The 21,173-nt window shown below is 32.4% G+C and overlaps 2 protein-coding genes across 3 annotated transcripts; one reads left to right on the forward strand and one right to left on the reverse strand.

Annotated features, from left to right (window-relative positions):
• The first annotated feature begins 6,276 nt into the window (after window positions 1-6,276).
• LOC100789564 (uncharacterized) lies at window positions 6,277-9,907 on the forward strand. The gene is made up of 5 exons (XM_003526352.5): window positions 6,277-6,952; window positions 7,070-7,534; window positions 7,654-8,031; window positions 8,108-8,175; window positions 9,510-9,907. The coding sequence occupies exons 1-5, from the start codon at window positions 6,431-6,433 to the stop codon at window positions 9,709-9,711; spliced, it is 1,635 nt and encodes a 544-aa protein (XP_003526400.1). The 5' UTR covers window positions 6,277-6,430; the 3' UTR covers window positions 9,712-9,907.
• Window positions 9,908-10,778: 871 nt separating this feature from the next.
• LOC100790094 (O-fucosyltransferase 9) lies at window positions 10,779-21,173 on the reverse strand. Of its 2 annotated transcripts, XM_003526353.5 has the most exons (10): window positions 20,510-21,173; window positions 20,334-20,406; window positions 20,071-20,138; window positions 19,175-19,263; window positions 17,839-18,036; window positions 16,466-16,670; window positions 15,126-15,293; window positions 13,652-13,819; window positions 13,347-13,537; window positions 10,779-11,133 (listed from the first exon to the last, which is right to left on the reverse strand). In XM_003526353.5, exons 1-10 carry the CDS (start codon window positions 20,873-20,875, stop codon window positions 10,959-10,961), a joined length of 1,701 nt encoding a protein of 566 aa, XP_003526401.1. In that variant the 5' UTR covers window positions 20,876-21,173; the 3' UTR covers window positions 10,779-10,958. The 2 variants fall into 2 exon arrangements, with proteins under 2 accessions (XP_003526401.1, XP_006582446.1); XM_006582383.4 differs by lacking the exon at window positions 17,839-18,036.

Consider the following 21,173-nt stretch of genomic DNA (forward strand, 5'->3'; position numbering starts at 1 on the left):
TTAACTTTTCAAGGACTACTAACATGCTTTATTTGGAGTTCTGTAGTATCCTATAGGTCCTGCACAAGATAGATAGGTCAAGTAAGCGTAAAATTAAAAAATAAGCAACAATTCTCAATTAAGTACAAACATTTACCTAAAACCAAAATTGAGTTAAGGTGAGAAAATAAGAGTCAAAGAAAGGTCAAATAAGTTAAGAAGAATAGAAAAATATTAAACTACAAATATTCAATTAATGACGAATAATGACTCTTAATTATTTTGATTAGATGCAAATATATATAAATGATAAAAGTCGTGTATGATATGTTATCTCTATGCCTATGAAGTTTTTAGACGATACACTCGTAAGACGATTTGATATAACATTTAAGTAGTGCATTTAAGACTTTCATTTAATACTTTTTGTTTGAGATTTTTTCATGTAGAAAATATTATCCTAGAATCTATCAAAGTCTTATGAAGAATAAATGAAGTCCACAGTCTCAAAGGTGTTGATCATCATCAAAAGGCGTGTTTTGTTATTGCATACTTACTAAGATGAAAAAAGTGACTTCTCCGTTGAAGTACAAGACACACTAACTTATCAGTATGGACTTTGCATGAAGAAGAGATGTGCATTTAATGCAATCATTAAATGTTTCAACGGGCTAAAGACCACATACGAAGAACATAATGAAAAAATCCAACCATTGAAAAACAATAGATACTTGAAGATGAAGGTTATATTTAGAAGAAACTTTGAAGAAACAAGATTCGAATTACCTACACGAATCATTCTTTCTTGTAAAGCTTTCTGTAAATTCATGTGAAGATACAATGCTCTCAAAATGTTTTATATACTTTGAGAGAAACAACTAAAGGTGTTAAGTGATATATTCGTTTGTAAGACAATCATAAATTTCAGTCAGTATGCAATCTTCCAACAAATCTAGTTGATTTGTTTAGAGCCAACAATGGCTTAGTAGGACAAAGAATATAAGTTTTAAGTCAAGCTTGTGATAGAACTTGCAAGTGTAAAGAACTAGGAGTAACACTGAGTAATACTTATAACTTTGATAACTTAGTGAAAATTTAGTGGTTGTAAAAAATTGGACATAATTTTGAGGTTGAGACAAACTAATATAAATTCATTGTGTGTTTTCTTGATGTTTAACTAACAAATGATTTTGAATTTGTTTTTAGATCTTATGCATTATTTTGTTTTTCAAATAAAATTGTTTTTTCTCATCATTTGATACAATCTATATCAAAACCTTTATAAGTGTTTATATTTATATTCATCGGACGATAAATATGTTTTTTAGTCTTAAGAAAAAATTTTAAATTTATAAAAATATAATTCAATCCCTTTTTTGTGTTATTTGCTCTTGTAGAGAGAAATTAGCTCCTCGTTGTCACGAGAAACCACCAAGAATTACAAAGAACAATGGGAAAAGGAAGAAGAATGGTGAACAATTGAAGGAATGGTGATCTAATGTTGATTCCAATGAAAAGACACTTTAAATAGGTGGAGAATTTTGTTGTCTTTTTTGCATAAAAACACTTCTGGCTTAGCGACCAACAACTGCCAAGCAAATTAAAATAAATTATAATTTCTTACTTTTGCAAAGAGAGTTACTTGCTAAGCAATTTTGATACTTCTAATGTGGCCTCTTTTGCTTTCATCCCACTAAGCGAACAAAACTTCTCGGTTAGCCTTCAAATTATCATGTATTTTCTTTTACACAAGTTTCCTCGTTCAACGACAACATAAACTCGCTAAGCAAGCAATCTTCAAATTCCACTCTTTAGCTCTTCTTCACGACACTCCAAAACACAATTAAAATCTAATAAATTTCCTAAAATTAACTACATAAAAATTACTAGCTTTGTCCCTATTTATGAGATCCAACTTTTTAAAGTTGTTTGTTCTACTCAATCCATTATGTTTCATGTATTACTTATTTTTATATTAAAATAGCCCTAATTAAAATATGAGAGAGGTTATATTGACATGCATTTAGGAGAGGGAGGGAGGGAGAGAGATATTAAGGAAAATGCTATTTTTAGAAAAATTATATAAATTTAGGTAAGTTTTATTGCAATAAACTAAATTAACTAGTTTTTCTAATAATCTTGGTGAATTAGGTAGATGTGCCTTATAAATAGAAACAAAAAACAAATTATAGTCAAATGGGGCCAAACAAAGCAACACCTAAAAAAAATAGTGAAATAATTGTTGTGAAAATTGAGTGTAGTTACAAGTATGTACAATAATTATCAACAATTGACATTCAAAGTTATTGAAATTATTAACTCCTCCCTCCGATATATAAGAAAAAAGAAAAATGCAGGCTAACAAGAAAGTTAGTCAATTTTAATTAAAAATTAAATCTTTTTCCAACTTATCATTCATTGAAACCTGATATTAAGAATAAAAATGAGTCAATAAAATTAGAACCTCAATTAAATGAGGTAAAGTTAGTTTAAACTTTCTTATATTTTGGACAAAAAATACATATTTTTCTTATATTTGATATTGAAGTTGTATCTGTACTAATTAAAAACATAATGATAATAACTCAAATAGAAATTAGCATTCTTGACCCTAAAATTATAAGTACTTTTATTAAAAGAGGAAAAAGAAATAGGAAAAGCATATAAGGTAGTAACTCTATTAAAAAAATTAAAATAAAAATGCGTTTGTGATTCCTAATAAATATTTATATTTTGTGTTTGTTTTCTAATTTTTTTATTGTTTATCCTTGATAAAAAAAAACAAATTATTTTTGGTTCTTAACACTTTTATTTCATTTATGATAAATTAACAAATTTTATATTTATTCATTGATAATTTTTTTTATTTGTTATTAGTTTTTTTAAAAAAAGACTAATAACAAATAAAAATAATAATGAGGATTAAAAAAGTGTTAATAAACAAAAATAAAATTATTATTTTATAAAACTCAATGCAAATAAATTTTTTATCAGAAAAAAACATAAAATTCAAATATTTTTTAGGATCACAAAACATATTTTAACAAAAAAAATTAGCCAAAAACATATTTTTAAGTGATGAATTGAATTGCTTTTAAAAAGATAAAGAAAAGTCATAACAAAATTATAGGAATAACATTTAACATTATAATATATTATACACCCGAAATATTAGTCATAATTTCAATTGTTATTTTTATTTTTTTTCCCATAATTCATTTTTAAATAAGAAAAAAATAGATTTTTGGTCTCTAAATTTTCAATCAAACATAATTTTGGTTACCATATTTTCAAATTAATGAATTTAGTCATCTAACTTAAAAATAATAGGTGAATATAGTTCCTAATTCAACTTTGTAACGTTACAAAAATGTCACTAAATGCATATTTTCAAGAGTTGTTTTTTCTCCTTGCGTTAAAAAAAAAAAGAACTTATATGTCGTGGATTGCATGCGTCGGTTCATTTAAATTTAAATTTTAAAATATGTAATTAAGAATATTATTTCATAAAAATATTTTATTTTGTTGTAACTAAAATCTCTCTATCATATTGATTGAAATAGTATTTCCTAATAATTATTTAAATATTAGCACCTTACCTAACCGAAAATGATTTTTATTTCTCTCATTTATGATTTATTATTTTAAAAACTATAAATAATTAACCATATGCTATAATCAACTGTATATTATAATAGAAAACAATAACTAATAATTAAAAATATTATACTTGTTTCTAAATATATATTTTTCTTTTTTAATAAAATATATTTTTATTTTAAAAATAATTAATAAATTATAGTTTGAATTTTATAAAAAAATAAATATAATTTTAAATTTGAGTCTTATAATGAAGAATAAAGAAAATACTTTATAATTTATAATTAAATAAAATTTTTCCTAATAAGTATAAGACATTTGTTAAGAAACTAAAAAATTAAGTATTTATTATAAAAATTGAAAATTATAAAAGAGGATAAAAAAATCATAAATAATATAATTTTGTGTATTTTAATAATTTTTTCTTTTAATTGCTTGATCAATATCTTAAAAGTATTAGTAAATTTGTGCCTTAAAATAAATAATGATAATGTGTCAGTATCTGATTTTGAGGAATTTTTTTTGTTTTATTTTAAATTATGATGATGTGTCAGTATGTGATATTCCCTCGTGTCAAGACTAAGGTACATTTTAATATGAAAAAGACTTGGCAATTGGTAATCACTAATCCCTCCTTTTCTGAAACCGCTTTGATGACTTTTGTCCCACTCACAGCCTTATTCTCCTCCCAATGTCTGACACTCTGTCTTGTATTCGGGTTCTGCTTAATGTAATTTTTTTGGTTCACATTAATGTAATCTACAATGATTTGAAAAATAAATAAATATAGAGATTAAACAAGCAATAGAAGCATAGCTAAAAATGAAGAGCAACAGAAGATAAAAATAACTTTCATACTAAAAAAATATAAAATATAATTTTTTAAATTAAAAATATATATTTTTTATTTGAAATCTAATTAGAATTTACTAAAATGTAAATATTTTTTATATTATATTCATAACAATTTTACACAAAAAAGAGATAGTATAAAATGTTTACATCCTGACCTGAGAAACAAAGTCCTCGGTGCTTGAGCAAATAACAGCAAGCTGATATCTGTAATGTAAATGTATCATTAACTACTGTTTTTGCAATTGATATTGGTGGCAAACATTGGTGGAGTCCTCTATTTGGTGTATAGTGTATAGCCATAACTTCTGCGTCTAAAGTCCTTACTAGACCTCCAAAACCCGTTCTTCCCATTTCTATTCGGCTGCCATACATGACACAACCCAACTTTGCTACTGTGGGGAGTTAGATATATCATCGCATTGTGGAAACACGCAAAGCCTAAATGAATAAAAAAACTTATTTGAAGTAAAATAGTCAAATCTCTATTTCTAATCTTAAATCACACTTATATATCATCGCATTGTGGAAACAAGCAAAGCCTTTTTTTTTTTCTTTCATAAACCTCTCTATTAGATTTTTGTTTTGTTTTATTTATCCATTTGTTTATTTTAAATATCACAATTTTTTATTTGATTGTTCATTTTTTCCGGTAATAATAAAATTTGAATTTAAGATCTTGTACAAAGTATCCAAACTTTCTCACTAGGTTATTCTTATTGTTTTTTTATTGTTTATTTATAAAGGAAAATATAACAAGAATGTTAGTAGATTTGTTATTTTAAAATTTTCTAAACTTTTTCTTAAAAGAAAACTATAGTTTGATGTGGATTTAAAAGCAGATAATGAGCTTTTGCACACAGATAAGACAATAATAACAAATTTTGTAAAAATGTTTCTTTTCACAATAAAATTAAATTCAAATTGTAAGTCATTATAAGACACATAATTTTATACTAGTTTGTTTTTACCACTAATATTAGGTCTAATTTTTTACAACTCATCAAGTTTCATTCATTTTGTCAAAATTTTAAGTATTGTTCAATGTTATTTTTGCTTTTACAATCCAAACTTATCACCAAACCTAAAATAATATAGTATTTTTTATTCTACTAAACTACTATTGTTTCTAGATAAATAAGAAGATTCATTGTTAGTTGATTTATTCATCAACTAGCTCTTAATGTTTTACAGACAAAAATACAGCTTAAATACTTTAGAATTTTCTCTTTGGATATATAAGATTTTTTGAAAACTTTTACAACTTTACAAATATACATAAATGGAGATTGAGAAGACACAACTAAAAATTTGAATGATTTGTGTGTTGTTCATCACTTCTATTCTTCCAAACTTGTTGTATTTATAAGTCATTATTCAACAAGTATCCATTGTCTTTGGACAGTTGGATTTTTTTTTGTTGAAAACTTGTGTTTGAATATTTTATTTATTTAAACGATGAATTTGTTACAATCAAATATAAAATTTTATTCCAGTAAGATTTTTCTTATGAAATTTATATCTTCATCAATTAAAAATTATTTTGAGAATTTAGACTTAAGAGAGAAAACATATTTAAAGTTTTGATGGTATCTTTTAAAGAACCCAAAGAATAGACAAGAAATAAGTATAAAATTCTAATGAAAATAATTAAATAATACACATAACATATGATAAGGGTAATTTAATAATTATATGCCAGAGATATGAGAATAATTTTTGGACAACGTACACAACTAAACAAGGATTAGTAATTTATTATCAGTTTTGTTTATCTAATTATTTCTGTAATTAAAAAAGTTAATATGATTGTATTTGTGTCAGTGAGGGAATAGAGTTTGAAACCCTCTGAATTCTCTCCTTTTGTATTGGGGTGTGTGTATGTGTGTATCCACTTGGGTTGTGAATAGAATACTCCTCTCTCTTACTGAGAGGCTAAACCTAAAACCCTTACCTTTCCTTCCCGCTCTCATAATGAGGGACAGAAACTGAGAGTGAAATGCAGAAACTGCTACGCCCTTCTTCTTCTCCGGTCGCCATCCTCTCTATCTCCGTCACCGTGGCTACTCCCTTTCTCTCGTTGCCCCCCAAAGTTTCAAACTTGGTACCAATGTCAGCAGCGTTCACTTCTTCTTCCCTCAATCCCCAACTTTCTTATTCTCGCTATTTGGCTCTCTCTACCAACACTTGCTCTGTCTGCAGGTGTCTCAGTCTAACCCACTCCCACACCAGGAACAACAACAAGACCCTTCTTCTTCTTAACCCCTCTAGAAACCTCTCCTTACATTCGGCTTCAGAAGGCTCCTTCATCACCCAACATGACCCTGTTGAGGACGCAAAAGAGAAGAAGCCCTTTAACTTCAGGCTCAATAGGAGGCAAAAGGGTTCTTCTTCTTCCTCCCCAGCTCCGTCAAATCCTGATTTGCTGGCCATCCCCGGTGTGGGTCCCAGAAATTTCAGAAAGCTCGTTCAGAAAGGCATCGCTGGTGTTGCGCAACTCAAGCAACTCTACAAGGATAAGGTCTCTCTCTCTGTTCTGTTTAGATGACTAGGATAAACATTTACTAGGAAACAATTATAAATGATTCCTAAGAATGTTATATTAATCTGTATGTTCTGTTTGGGTCATGTGCTGTAGTTCTTTGGAAAATCTAGTGACAAGATGGTTGAGTATCTACAGAGTTCCGTTGGAATAATCCACAAGAACCATGCTGAAAGTATAACTACTTTCATTAAAAAGAGTGTTGACGACGACGAGGAGAAGTTGGAAGACAATTCCTCCTCCTCTGTGCAGAAGAAGCGCTTAACATTCTGTGTTGAGGGTAATATCAGTGTTGGCAAGACTACTTTCCTTCAGAGAATAGCAAACGAAACAATTGAATTGCGTGATCTTGTTGAGGTGGTTCCTGAACCCATTAGCAAGTGGCAGGATGTTGGACCTGATCACTTCAACATTTTGGATGCTTTTTACGCCGAACCGCAAAGGTATGCCTACACCTTCCAGAACTATGTGTTTGTCACAAGGGTCATGCAGGAAAGAGAGTCATCTGTTGGAATCAAGCCTCTTCGTTTGATGGAGAGGAGCGTTTTCAGTGACAGGATGGTGAGTGTTCTGTTCGCCCCTTTCGTATTAATCTTGTTTCTTTCCTTTGATTATGAAGGGAATCCTTTTTTCTTAAGAGTATAAAGGCTTATGCTCTTTTATCTCACTGTTCGATGAAGGTTTTTGTACGAGCTGTCCATGAAGCTAACTGGATGAATGGGATGGAGATCAGTATCTATGACTCGTGGTTTGATCCTGTAGTATCCTCCTTGCCTGGACTTATTCCTGATGGTTTTATCTATCTTAGGGCAAGTCCTGATACTTGCCATAAGAGAATGATGTTAAGAAAAAGAGCAGAAGAAGGTGGAGTCAGCCTTGACTATCTCCGTGACCTTCATGAAAAGCACGAAAGCTGGTTATTTCCCTCCCAAAGTGGTAACCATGGAGTATTATCAGTCAATCAGCTGCCTCATCATATTGACAACTCTTTACACCCTGATATAAGAGACCGTGTTTTTTATCTGGAGGGTGGTCACATGCATTCAAGCATTCAGAAGGTACAATATTTGGAAGTCCCATGTCCGAATTTATTATTTGTTATGGTATTGACTTAACCATTTTAACTATAAACAGGTTCCTGCTTTGGTTTTGGACTGTGAACCCAATATTGATTTCAGCAAGGATATTGAAGCGAAGAGGCAGTAAGATAACTATCTTTTACTCAGATATTTGTTTAAATTTGCTTACCGTGGACTTAAAATTTTGTTCTGTCCAACATTTTTTGCCTCTGTTTCTATATTATGACTCCTAACTGTCCTGAGAAGTCTTATTATGTTAGGATTGAAGCAAAGGTTAATGTCTCCTCATACAGCCTAATAAAGTATTGGTTTTATTTTACATGCTTCCAACTTTAAAATATTGAATATGCTGCTAGTTTGTTAAGGTCTTTGGCAAAGTTTATAAATGGGTTTAAATGTTCACAAGCTCGTGCACAGAATTAGAAAAGTGAGCTATATGTTGAGCAATTTGTCTTAAACTGAGTCATTTTTCTGATGTTAGGCATAGTCCCCAAACCTTATCCTGATGGCCATAGCCTCATTTATTACATCCAGGTGTTTTATATATATGAGTGATTGGTGTGTATGAATCATTGTCCAACATAATCCTGAGAAACAAATGTAGCATGTGTGGAGAAGTACCAAGGTTAAAGGGGTGTTCATAGATGGAATGGAATCCAAGAGTGTATTGGTGTGATGCTAATGGGTGCCTTAGTTTTGCAAGGATATGTTTTATGTAACATGAGACCAAATGTGAATAGTAAGTACTTCAAAGTATAGCTAAATAATACAGTTAGAGAGCCATTACACTACAGGACTACATGAATTTGCATCCAAGCAAAATTACAAAAATGAATTACCATTAATATAAATTAAGTTATCAGTTACTTCAAATCCCACAAGAAAGCTTCTAAAACATAGGGGACTTAGAGTGTGTTTGGGTAACTGTTCAATTAAGCACGACTTGTTGAATAAGGTCTAGTTTGGATTAACTTATTCAAAAACACTTATAAAAGAAGAAATACAGAGGTAAAATTAATCAAACTTATAAGTTAAAATCAACCTATGCACTTCAGCTTTTGGAGAAATTAGCCAAGAGAGCTTCTAAAAAAGGTAAAGTGCAGAATTTGATTTTAACTTGTGAGTTATGGCTGAAGTTTTTCCTTTTACTGCTTTATTTTCTTCTTCCATGAGTGCTTATTGAAAAATTTATCCAAACTGCACCTTAAAGCAATGAAGATTTCCTTGCAATGTTTGCCTGTCACTCTTCACTTGCAAGTGGCAAATCTGTAACTTGAGTTCTCACTGGTTCTTTATAATGGTAGTGAAATATTACATTTGCTGTTTCTGATATAACTGGAAGTAGACCCCTAGGTAACCAAATTCTTTGGATTTTTTACCATGCTAGAGAATTCCATTGCTGAGACGTTAATCCATTGATTCCTAATGCATTGTAATTATTGTTGTCTGAGTTGCAGATATGCACGCCAAGTTGCAGAATTTTTTGAATTTGTGAAGAAAAGGAACGAGGTTTCATCCAAGGAAGGAAGTAGCCAAGCCCAACCACAGGTGCTGCTACCTCATGAGGGTGGCCTGTGGCTACCAGATGGAAAGCCTTTTCCCCAGGAAGCCCTCAAATCTTTGGACTTCAGACGAGCAGCGTCGTTCATGTCTGGCTAGTGACTGCTAAACCTTGTGATTCTGGGCAAAGATATACTACTAATGTCCCCTTGTTGATGTATTCACGGTTTTTATTGCATGTAAAGATTGACTTTGGACCTTGACTGATGTAAAACAGTGGCGGTATTTACGGTTGCCTAATGCTTTGCTGACACACTACTTGGTCGTAGATTATATATTCTTATTGCTGTGATTAGAAAGATTGTCTTTATAATTTATTATTATTCCCTCGAGCATATAATTTTTGCCCACTCCTTGTGTTTATATCAGCATCTGTTCTCCGAAGTCTTCTTTCAAGAACCAAGTGTGGTGTGTTTTTAAGAAAGTATAGGAACATCAGATTTTGTCGGAAGGGTTGAGTTCTATATATGGATATATTGTGGAGCATGGGCTAGAACTGTCTCGTTAGCTTTAGGCTACCTTTGCATTTGAAATTTCTCATTAATTTCTAATTCTCTTGGCTTTAATGTTATTGTTATATATTAAGGCAAAATCGTTAACTATGAACTGCCAATAAAACTCCAATAGTACATTTCAGCTGCGTCATGAAATCTTGACATTCTAAACTTTTCATTAATTCTCATTCTAAATTCCTACTCTTCTCATCTCGCATTCTGACTTCAAAATTTCATGCAATATTATTAATTTTATTTTACTTAAATGTGAATCCATAGTATTTTGTCAACTATTTACTTGACTCTAGTCTTTAATTTTTTGTGTAATTATTCGTCTCTTTTAGGTATGGCTTTCTTATCTTCATCTAAATAAGAACAAAAGGTAATAACAAAGATCGTATGAAGATCTGGATAAGTGCATAAGGAAATATAAAAAAGAATCCTATAGATATCAAGTACGAAGAATGTGCAAAGTTCACGCTTGCCTCACAAATATGATATTCCAAAACCACTTTTAATAATGAATGATATAAATTAGCAGTATATTAACATTCTACATCTCATTTATATTTCAACCAATTGATATTATTTATCACTTGCAAATTGAACATTTTGGTTTAATAAATTAAATTATCACACAACTCATCGGTCGTCCAAAAGTAAATATGATAATCACGTGAAAGTCTATCTCAGATTACAATGAATCTCATGTACAATGAATCCCGTGTACAATATACAATAATAATGATTATGAATTCACAGCTAACTTTCACTAGAAAAAAAAAGTGTAATGGTACAAAATAAATTACAAGTATTGAACAATTTGATTTCCTAAAGACGATTCCTTTACATTTATAGCTTAATATATTTCGTCATGTTACCGTTTTCACTTTTGGGTTCTACCTGTTTACACATGCAATCTGGCATGGGAAAAGTATATAGAGACCCACCAGCCTTTTTTATTTCAGTTCCCTTTTGATCACTATGACGAAGCATGTCTGTCATTTGCTGCTTGAATACTTCCCATCTGCAAAATCAGTAAAAAATAAAATAAAATCTAGTGGTAAACTTTATAACGAGTACAAAAACTATTAAGGTATCGAAATATAGGGTAAGAATCTGATGGGTGGACATGAGTTCGGTAGAATAATAACATCAACATTTTATACGTGAAAAGTAGTCGATAAAGAACATTTACAGGTCTATTTGAGAATTGACATTAATACTTAGAAAGCAGACAAATCTAAAAGGCTGAACTCCAGTTTGTCCCATTAATGAAAATAATGCGGGCTCATCTTTCATCATTGTTGAACCTTCATCTTTTCAGTCAATTATGAAAAAATTGGACCTAGAAGTTTGCACCTCTTTGTATTTGATACTATCAGAAAAGACAAAGCACAGTCATAGTACCAAGGGCAGTTATCTCTATGGAGGAGTACCGGAGCCACATTTTGCAGCCATGTTATTGATTTGAGTTCTTCAGTAGTGGGATGTAATGTAATAGACTTCTTTAGACAATTATTAACAATATAACCATCAGCACTTATTGCATTCCAAATTCCATATGAATTGTACATTAACAAGAATCGTTTGTCGTTAATATTTTATTGTATTTTGAGACTAATGCATATGAATTGTAGATATGACTAAATGAGCAAGAATATCCAGACGACAACCAACCTTTATTTTTCCATCAACACTGAGGTATTTGAATAATTAAATCTTTAGAGAATGTGCAGAAAAGTTAGTATAATTGATTAGAAATCTATTCAATATTGGTTGATTAGAAGATTTCTTTGCATAATAATATACAACAACTAAGCCTTTTCCCATCAGGTAAGGTTGGCTATATGAATCATATAATGTCATAAAGCTTCGTGATGTATTAAGTACAAAGATAGACCATTTACCTCTAAATCTCTATATAATTTTCCCTACCTATTAACAATTGCACTATCTTCCATCTGGTCAACCCTCTTCAGCGGTGCTCCTACAGGTCTTCTTCACCCATGTCCAAACCATTTAAGATGAGAATTTACTTTTTTTGTACAATGGGAGCTACCACAACTTTCTCTTCAACAATTGTTTTCCTAATTGTATCTCAATTGAGCTAGCCCAAGCCTTTTCTAATTCTTGCCAACACTCAAAAAGTTTTAATTCTACATCTAGGAATTAAAATCCTGTTCAATCCAAAAAACAGAACACCTACCTCTCCTGCTTGTTCAAAGAATTTGACAAAATTTGACAAGGTATGCATCTCCTGCATTATAAACCATCTTTATCTCTATTGTTGATAGATATCAGCTGGGACAATCATAATTGAATTGTTTACCATCTGTTGGATGGTTAGTTTTCAAAGTATTAACCTACATGCAACTATCCCCGCAACACCTAAACAGTCACCTACTATCTCTCTACAGTCCCTCGGGCCATCACTACATGATTTGATATTTGGCAAATAGATACTCTTTTATTTCCTCTTATGCAAACAAAATCAATATTACATGAAAGTGAAATGCAGAAAAACAAATACTTTATATTTTTTAATGTCAGATTTATAACTCATTTTATTTTATTTTAAATTATAGATCTAAGATCCTAACAATTGAACTTAGAACTATGATTCTACACTTTAATTCTTTACACAACTCAAACATAGAAATTATAATTCTAAATCAATTCTATTTTTGAAAGAATTATAATTGAAAATAAAAATCTGAACTGTAGTTTCCATTTTGTCATCCAAACAAACCCTTAATTTGAGAGAATTCTAGCATTAATTCATGTTTTAGCTTTATCTCCTTCAACGTTCAAGCATGAACCAATTTCATTAGTACTTATTCAAACAGATACCAAACAAGGCATTTTTATTTCTTAAAGGAAGTAAGAAATATGTCCTTATTCTTCTTAAGGAAATTCGAAATCTTGGGTGTAAGCCTGTAAGGTTGTCATTGTGCCATTGAGTAGAACCACAACATGAAAAATAAACTATAAAGTCCCAAGGTTGATAGAACTCAATATTCTGGTAGGGAAATTGATATATCAGGCTCATACTAGACCAGATTTGGCATATGTTGTCAAAATTGTTAGTTAATTCATACATGACCTGAGGGTGAGATACTTATATGTTGTGGACAATATTCTACTCTATTTAAAACTACACATAGGAGAGGATTGCCACTTAGAAGAGATGAAAACTTGTCTATGAAGATACTGATGATGATTATGCAGAAGTTGTACCTTATATTAGGATTATCGAATAATAGAGCCAATCTTCTCTTGTCAGGTTTTATTGTCTTTGCATGCCCACCATACATATAGCGCCTGTGACCCATCAAGAAGTGGGGAAAATTTCCACCCTGGGTTGTAATAAATACTTCACTATGAAGGCAAACAGTATAATCAAGAGCGGCCAACCTAGTCGAATGCCCCTACATCATAAACATGTGGATTATAGAATTATGCCCCCCTTGAATCACCTTTCTTTTGTACAAAAAAAAAATGAATTTTTTCTTGTTTTAAACAAGCATAGATCACTTAAATACCATAAATTGAGCAAGCTCTTCTGGTGTTGCCAGCGTATTCTTGGTTTGTAATCGTGGAAACATCTGTTTAAGTGGTGCCATGTACTTTTGTTCTTTATAAATCTTTCCTGCTGCAACATATACTGAGGTTGTGTTATCAAAACCCATGCCTCTAAGCATCATTCCCACCTACAGCATCAAACAAAATGAGGCATGAAAATCATAACCAAGACTCAATTTTCTTTACAAGATTGTTTTTTCTACTTTAATTTTGCATTTCAATATTTCTAAAGCTCAATTTTTATATCTCCTCTTTTCCTTCTCAAAAGAATTTCTAGTATCCCTATCATGGGAATCTACGATTGATTGCTATGGATCATATTAAAATTTCAATTTGCATCTTAGGGAAGCCTAACTAAATTAGCAGGAATAAAAACAGGAAAACAAATGCCCATTTAATATCATGGAATGTATAGATTCTTGCCCAGCTACTATCACCACTACTGCCCCCACTGATGCATCTGATTGACCTCTTTAGAACAGAAAAAAACAGAGAATATTTAAAATTCAGAGGAGTTCTATTTAATAATCGTTCAGAATATATTACACTTGGGTGTCTAAGTTGTATGTTCAAATCAAATTTCTAGGAAAAAATTGCAACAGAATATTTAGGTTTTAAAGCATCAAGCATCTTGGGGGATGTGTGGGATCAATCATACAAGATGATGGTGTGAAATTAATGAGGATGTCACACATAGGATACAAGCAAGATGGCTTAAATGGAGAAAAGCATTGGGAGCTATTTGTGATCACAAAGTGCTTACCAAACTCGAAGGCAAGTTTTATCGTCGTACAACTATATGTCCAACTATACTATATGGTAGTTAAAGTTGGGCTTTAAAGGGACAACATGAGAGAAAAGTCGGAGTAGCAGAAATGAAAATGTTAAGATGGATGTGGTCATACAAGAAAATATAGAATATGGAATGATGTTATACGAGAGAAGATTGGTGTAGTACCCATTGAGGAAAAGATGACAGAAAATCAGTTAAGGTGGTTTGAGCATGTACAAAGAAGGCCACAAGAGGCGCTTGTTAGAAGAGTAGATTGCATGATTCTTAGCCTAGGAAAAAGGAGAAGAGGGAAACCAAAAAGGACGTAAGAGGAAATCATCAAGGGAGATCTTAGACTTAATATTTCTGAAACTACGGTTTTTAACCATGCCAAATGGCGTTATGTGATCCACGTAGCCGACCTCACCTAGTGGAGTAAGGCTTTGTTGTTGTTGTGTAATGTATCAAGCATTCCGTTTTTTCTCAAATAAAAAATGCATAATCATACAGCCAAGGCACAAGCAACAAATAATTTCAAAAGGTTGCATTTGCTTTTTTCATTTTATTTTCCTAAGGATATTAAACGGCACAAATATGAGGAAAAGAAATGGAAACAATGAAGAAACCAAACAAAGGAAGGACAAGAATTTGTAACCACGTACCTCTAATGGAGTCAATGGGCATCTTCCATCCACGCGATTTGCACCAGGCTTTATTATCCTATGCTTTCTTCTGAATTTACCTCGCCAACTCCTTTCACGAGCAATATCCATTTCAAGTTTCTCCTCCTTCCCACCATCATACTCACAGCATGAAAATGCAACCATATCCTTTATACAGAAAAAAAAATTATAATAAATAACATATAACTAATATAAAACTAAAGAACCAAAACACAAAAAAAATTCATAATTGACAAAAGCCTATTTATTAACAATTTGCAAAAGATAGCAGCAAAAAGCAACTGATGGGTATTAAATCTTAGGTTAGACATATAGTCAACTCCAATCAGATAAACAAATACCACAAGCTAAACTAAATTAACATATACAGATATAAGGGAAAATCATAAAAATAACCTAAATTATCCTAAACTATATTTATTCCATATCATTATCCTCCTCTGTTAAAACTCTATTCTGCAGAGGTAAACATCTATCACTATTCCAAGAGGCTCAACAAGAAAATGTTATATCCCCTCATATGCAATTTACAGAGAGCAATAGAGAAGTCTCATGCAGGCTTATCCATTGCTCAGAACAGCGTATCCTCAAGAAAAGAGATGCAAACAACCATTCACGTATTTGATGGTGTTGGAGACCATTAAGTGCCTCCTGGATCTGATTTTGTTTTATTCATTGAACATCTCCCCTGGAGGGATTTCAGAGAAGATCCAGAAATTTAAGACTAGACGAGCTCATTTCAGCAGCCTTCTATGACACAATAAGACATTGGTGCCATTTTCATCGTTCTTGATCAGTGAGTAGCATTCAGTGGATGAAGAAATGAATATTTGCAATATCAACAAGTGTGTTGTGTGTATTCCTGGCACACAGAAACTTTAGTACTTGCCCAATTTACAAAAAATTGTCGGAGAAAAGTCTTTTGGTGCAATGGGTAGTTTGAACTTGCAGGACTAGGCTCTGAATAGCAATTGATGTAGAACCAAGGGGCCAAAACACACAGGAAACTCAAGAGTTGACAATAGTCTGTTTATCAATAATTTGCAAGTGTTGGTCTGTTTTGCAAGAAAAGAGACCAACATAAAACAATCAATAGGGTATTTATAAGTCATAATCAGAAAGTAGGCATATAGTCAACCTCACTTCAAATATCAAAGCTAAAATATAATGATTTATCTAGGGAATAGGGATGAGGTAAAATGCTTTAACTATCATAAGTACAATTAACAAATATTATTCTAAATTATGCTTATCCATTATGCATCAATACTGTATCTAGTAAATCCAACATCTTAAGTACAAAGATATTAGAAAAACACCTCCTCGAAACGAAGATGCACCGAAACATATTTCCCTCCACTTTGGGAGCTGTATTTAACCATCCGATCAACCAAGCTTTCTGCAAGTGTTCGTATAGGTTCTGAAAATCTAAGAGCTCCAAAATTGGCAAAGCACCTAAGCCCTTGGATTTTTGAGGGTACTGCTTGAGCTAATCTATTGGAGAAAGGTGCAATGCGAACAGCCCTGCAACAAGCATGAGCAAATTCCTCTTAGGAGCCATGCACAATATATGGCAGGCTGCAAGAAAATAAAGAATAGTGGTAGTAATAATAATAAAATATCATATTCAATAAAATGACTACAAAAGTACTTTTTTGGGGGGTCAGGGCAACTAGGGGTTGGGGGGGGGGGGATCTCTTGTGAGCACCACAAAACCAATGAATCTTTAGGCATTTAGATATTCAAATTCAAATCATCAACTCAAACTTTGATATAATGTTATCCTACTGCATTTCAACTTCCATTTTTTAAATGTGTGTTTGCATAAGCAGATTTCTAAAGACATTACCACCAAGTAATCAGAAAATTATTGTTGTATGACAGCAAAATATTCATCAAACTGGAGTGAGATTTAGATGACAGAACAAAATTATAGTACAATTCAAGCACATCTATAAAAAGATTCTGCATTAGAGCATAGGAGAAACTTTTGTTCTGCGAATACCTAAGTGTATTGTCCGTTACACTTCTTTCTTATTTATACTGTAAGAATGGGTTGTGTACAACATGTTAGTAAAAATGCAGAAAAGTCAGTAAAGTAGTATTACCATATACAGCTACTAAGATGGCGGGGATACTACTTTACTGACTTTTCTGCATGTTAGTAAAAATGCAGAAAAGTCAGTAAAGTAGTATTACTGTACAGTAATTAGCTGTTACTTGTTGGGGGACCAAAAATCAGGAATTTAGCAGCGTCTATGTTCTATGTATAGGCTTTGGATTATTAAGTCCTTTCCTTAAACTGGTTTTTATTGTTTGGGATTTTATTTACGTTAATGGGTCGTAGAGTTATCGTTCCCCCAGTTATGACTAATCCAATTCAAAGAAGGCACGCATTCAGCCATTAAAGTATCAGTGAATGAAGAGATTATATCTACGGAAACTCAAGCAGCCAAACATGAGATGAAAATTATTTTTGATTTGTGAACATGACATATTTCTATCGTATCTGGCTACCATCTTACATCTTTATCATATGAAAAATATATTAATTACTATTGAAAATAATTGAACTTAATTGAAAAGATAATAATATTCAAAAATACAGCAGAAACTGCTTTAATGCTAGAAGAATTGGAAGCCAACCAATGGTGAGGAAACAGAAGAAGATATAAACTACATAGGCACACACCCCATTTTCAAAAGCTGAGGAAGGACCTTCTGAAGATAGTGAGCTGAACTGGACCAACCTTTTACTCTAAGATTGACAATATTACTTATGTTATTGTCAAATCGTTGAAGTATGTCATCAGGGAGTTCTCTCACCACATGCACACGATTTCCAAGTGATTGTATGAAGAAATTTTCATTGAAAATGTCACCAAAATTGCTGCCAGATATTAAGATGAAGCATAAATTTTCAAATTTATAATACACAAACAACATCACTAAGCATTAGCGTGGAATCAAGGATTATATAATGACCTTTCCATTAACTTTGATTGCACAAGAAATATATATTAAAAGAAAATTCCATATAGATTATTATAAAACTAAGGGACTCTGTTCTACATATACAAAACTTAACCAAGGTTGCACTTCAGATATATCGGTTATCTACAAAAAAGGAGTCAAGGCATCCTATCCAAAAGTAGTTCCTTTAAATGCTTTAGAATAAGCCACTGGCAAGTGGCAACTAATGTAATGGACTCTCAGTTCAATATTTGTAACTGTCACTGTGAGCTTGGCATCTGTACCACTAAGTTTAAGATAACTTCTGAAGTTCAGAAGGTTAAAGTGGTTTGCTGTTCCAAGAATGTGCTACCAACATTTTCAATGGTCACAAAAAATGTCAGAAAGTAGAAGACCAAAACCAAACTGACTTATGCAGTGCATATTTATTCCCAATGTCCAAAACTTATCAATTTGTCTACAAAGATAAATTATAGAGAATGGAGGTTACAAGTAAAAATTAAGAAATTGTCCATTGTAGAAAAACAGAAGGATGTTCTGCACGGTACCTAACCAGATAACCTCAAAACAGCAAAAGTCATACTAAGGTTAAAGATATGCCTTCAGCCCTTCACTGAGATGTGTGGCATTGGTTGATTAGTTTCTTCCTATCATCTGATGCATAAATTACAGTCCTTAAACTTAAAGCCCAATCCAAATATTTCATCTAAAAAGAAATCAAATACAAGATGATCTTCCATCTTCATACCCCTTAACCTTTCTGAGCTGATATCCTATCTACCAATCCTGCATGCAAGTCATATAAATGGAAAGCATAGAAAAAGTAGAATAATGAAACATGATCCATTTTACAAATTCAGACTCCTAGTATGTAAATGATATGGTTTAAGAAAAAAAATGGTATTAGAGCTACAGCAATGAGGTTTAACAGCCATTACAATGACAACAACAAAGCCTTATCCCACTAGGTTTAACAGCCATTAAACATTAATAAACTATGCAACCACCATAATCATGTCATCAATTTTAAAATTAAGCATAATAAACGCAACTACCTTGAGTCTCGCCATACACTATTTAAATGAAATATAGGAATAAGAAGAGTTGCATTTAGTAGTCCAGCCACAGCAACTGCATCACATATCTGCACAAAGAGTAGTATGATAAGTGAAAAAACAATAAGGATATGTGATGTAGTAGATACTAGATAGCAATTTGCAGCATCAATGTCCATCTAATTTCATTATTCATGCGAGCATGACAGTCTATCACCATACATCCATTCAGAGCAAAATGGCACAAGGACAAACACCAGGAGGAAAAAATATACACCAACCTCATAAAGCCCTCTAGATTTAACTCATTAGGTATCCATTTTCGAAACAAATGATTGTTGTAGAAAATCACCATTCCAATCCCTCCTACCTACATGATTCAAATTCCCGTGCACCCAATCACATGTTTCATATACAGAATGGTGATTCCATACGATGACTGATGAAAATGGAATGAAATGGCCATTTCCATTTTCCAGTACAGTTTGGTACATGCAAACAAAGATAAAAAACAAGGAACATTCAGGTTTATTTATTCACAACTCAAAAACAAACTATTGTTCAGAAAAGAAGAGCAACATTATTCTTTGTGAGGAAAGGAAAAAGGTAAGTGTGTAAAACAATATTTGTAACAAGAAATAATGAAGTGTGCAAAGCCATTTTGTAAAATAGAATGAGTTTTCTCATTTCATAGAGCATGAAATCTCAATTCTATTTCTCTGAGGTAATGGTATTCCATGCTTCATTCATGGTTCTATATAACGAGGCCTAGAATTGAATGGGAATCCCTCATTACATGGAATGGAATCACCATTCATGTGTACTTAACATGATGTGAGAATCCCAGATAAATAAATCAGTAAGAATAAAATCTTTGGTTTTATCAATAGGCATACCGACAAGCGTTGCTGATTCAATCCACCATTTGCTTCAATTATAAGGAACCCATTTGACTTTGGCAATTCTATAAGATGACAAGAAAAGAGTTGGCAAAATAAATAATCAAGATTCTAGAGCTAAAAAGTGAACTTGAAAATAAATTGAATGGGAGAGAGGCACATGCCAAAGAAACAAAATTGACTAAAAGTGGTAAAAAAAACTATTATGCAACAAAACAAGCAACAAGTTTGGACAATTTGTTTTCCAGAGAAGAAAAGACCTGTTTCAGGAAGACTTGCGTTGGCACAGGGCTTCCACTCTCTAAGCTCGTTTTTAGTCCATGCTTTCATCAACTGCAGTTAATTAATTCGAGTTAGGAAAGCAGTGCAGCAGACATGGGATTGTATTGAATTGAAGATAGATAGACAATGGAATAGTGATAGAAAGAAAAGATACCACATTGAGTGTAGTTCCATTATCAGCCTCCATGAGAGGCCACAAGTTTTGAAAGAGCTGAGGACTCCTATAAACAGAACCGGGAGGAGCACGCTTGTGTACAAGAACGACACCGTTCTTTATACTGACAACATCGAAGCTCAAGGAACCCATATACAACAGCATTCCCGAAATGTACAACAAAGGCGCGAAGAGAAGCAAACCTCGCCTTCTGAAAACTGCCGACATAAGAATAAAGACCAACTTCTCCATGGAATTGCTCTCCTTCGACGAACCCCAGCCTCTGCTCTTGCTCCGACCGTGCCGGAACCGCGGCGACGACGGTGGCGACCGCGCTGCTCCGCCCAGGCGACTGTAACCATGCATTTGGATTGGAGGATTTGATTAGAGATCCGACAACGCCAACGAGAGAGAGAGAGATCCCAATTTCAGCCAAAATTACCACCCAGACAGACACATTACAAGGGATTTGAGTGCGTGTGGTTGAAATGGGAAAGGAAAGGCGAAAATTGGGCTTTACAAAATAAAAAGTTCCGAGAAAAGGGAAAGTGTTTGTCGGTAAAGAATGAGCGTGCGAGAGACGAGTACCCACTTACTCGCAGTCCGTATTGGTGTTGGAAATTTGGTAGGAAGTACTGAAGATGATCACGTGCAATCTGCGTGT

The sequence above is a fragment of the Glycine max genome, chromosome 6 (assembly GCF_000004515.6).
Source record: "Glycine max cultivar Williams 82 chromosome 6, Glycine_max_v4.0, whole genome shotgun sequence".
Lineage (NCBI taxonomy): Eukaryota > Viridiplantae > Streptophyta > Magnoliopsida > Fabales > Fabaceae > Glycine > Glycine max.

Bases quoted from the DNA above. Each gene is read 5' to 3' on its own strand.
- LOC100789564 (XM_003526352.5), top strand. From the start codon at position 6,431: ATGCAGAAACTGCTACGCCCTTCTTCTTCTCCGGTCGCCATCCTCTCT. The intron at 8,032-8,107 runs GTACAATATTTG...AACTATAAACAG, and splicing joins TGCATTCAAGCATTCAGAAG to GTTCCTGCTTTGGTTTTGGA. The intron at 8,176-9,509 runs GTAAGATAACTA...TCTGAGTTGCAG, and splicing joins GATATTGAAGCGAAGAGGCA to ATATGCACGCCAAGTTGCAG.
- LOC100790094 (XM_003526353.5), bottom strand. From the start codon at position 20,875: ATGCATGGTTACAGTCGCCTGGGCGGAGCAGCGCGGTCGCCACCGTCG. The intron at 20,139-20,333 runs GTCTTTTCTTCT...GTCATCTTATAG, and splicing joins CGCAAGTCTTCCTGAAACAG to AATTGCCAAAGTCAAATGGG. The intron at 19,264-20,070 runs GTATGCCTATTG...CTCTTTGTGCAG, and splicing joins TGAATCAGCAACGCTTGTCG to ATATGTGATGCAGTTGCTGT.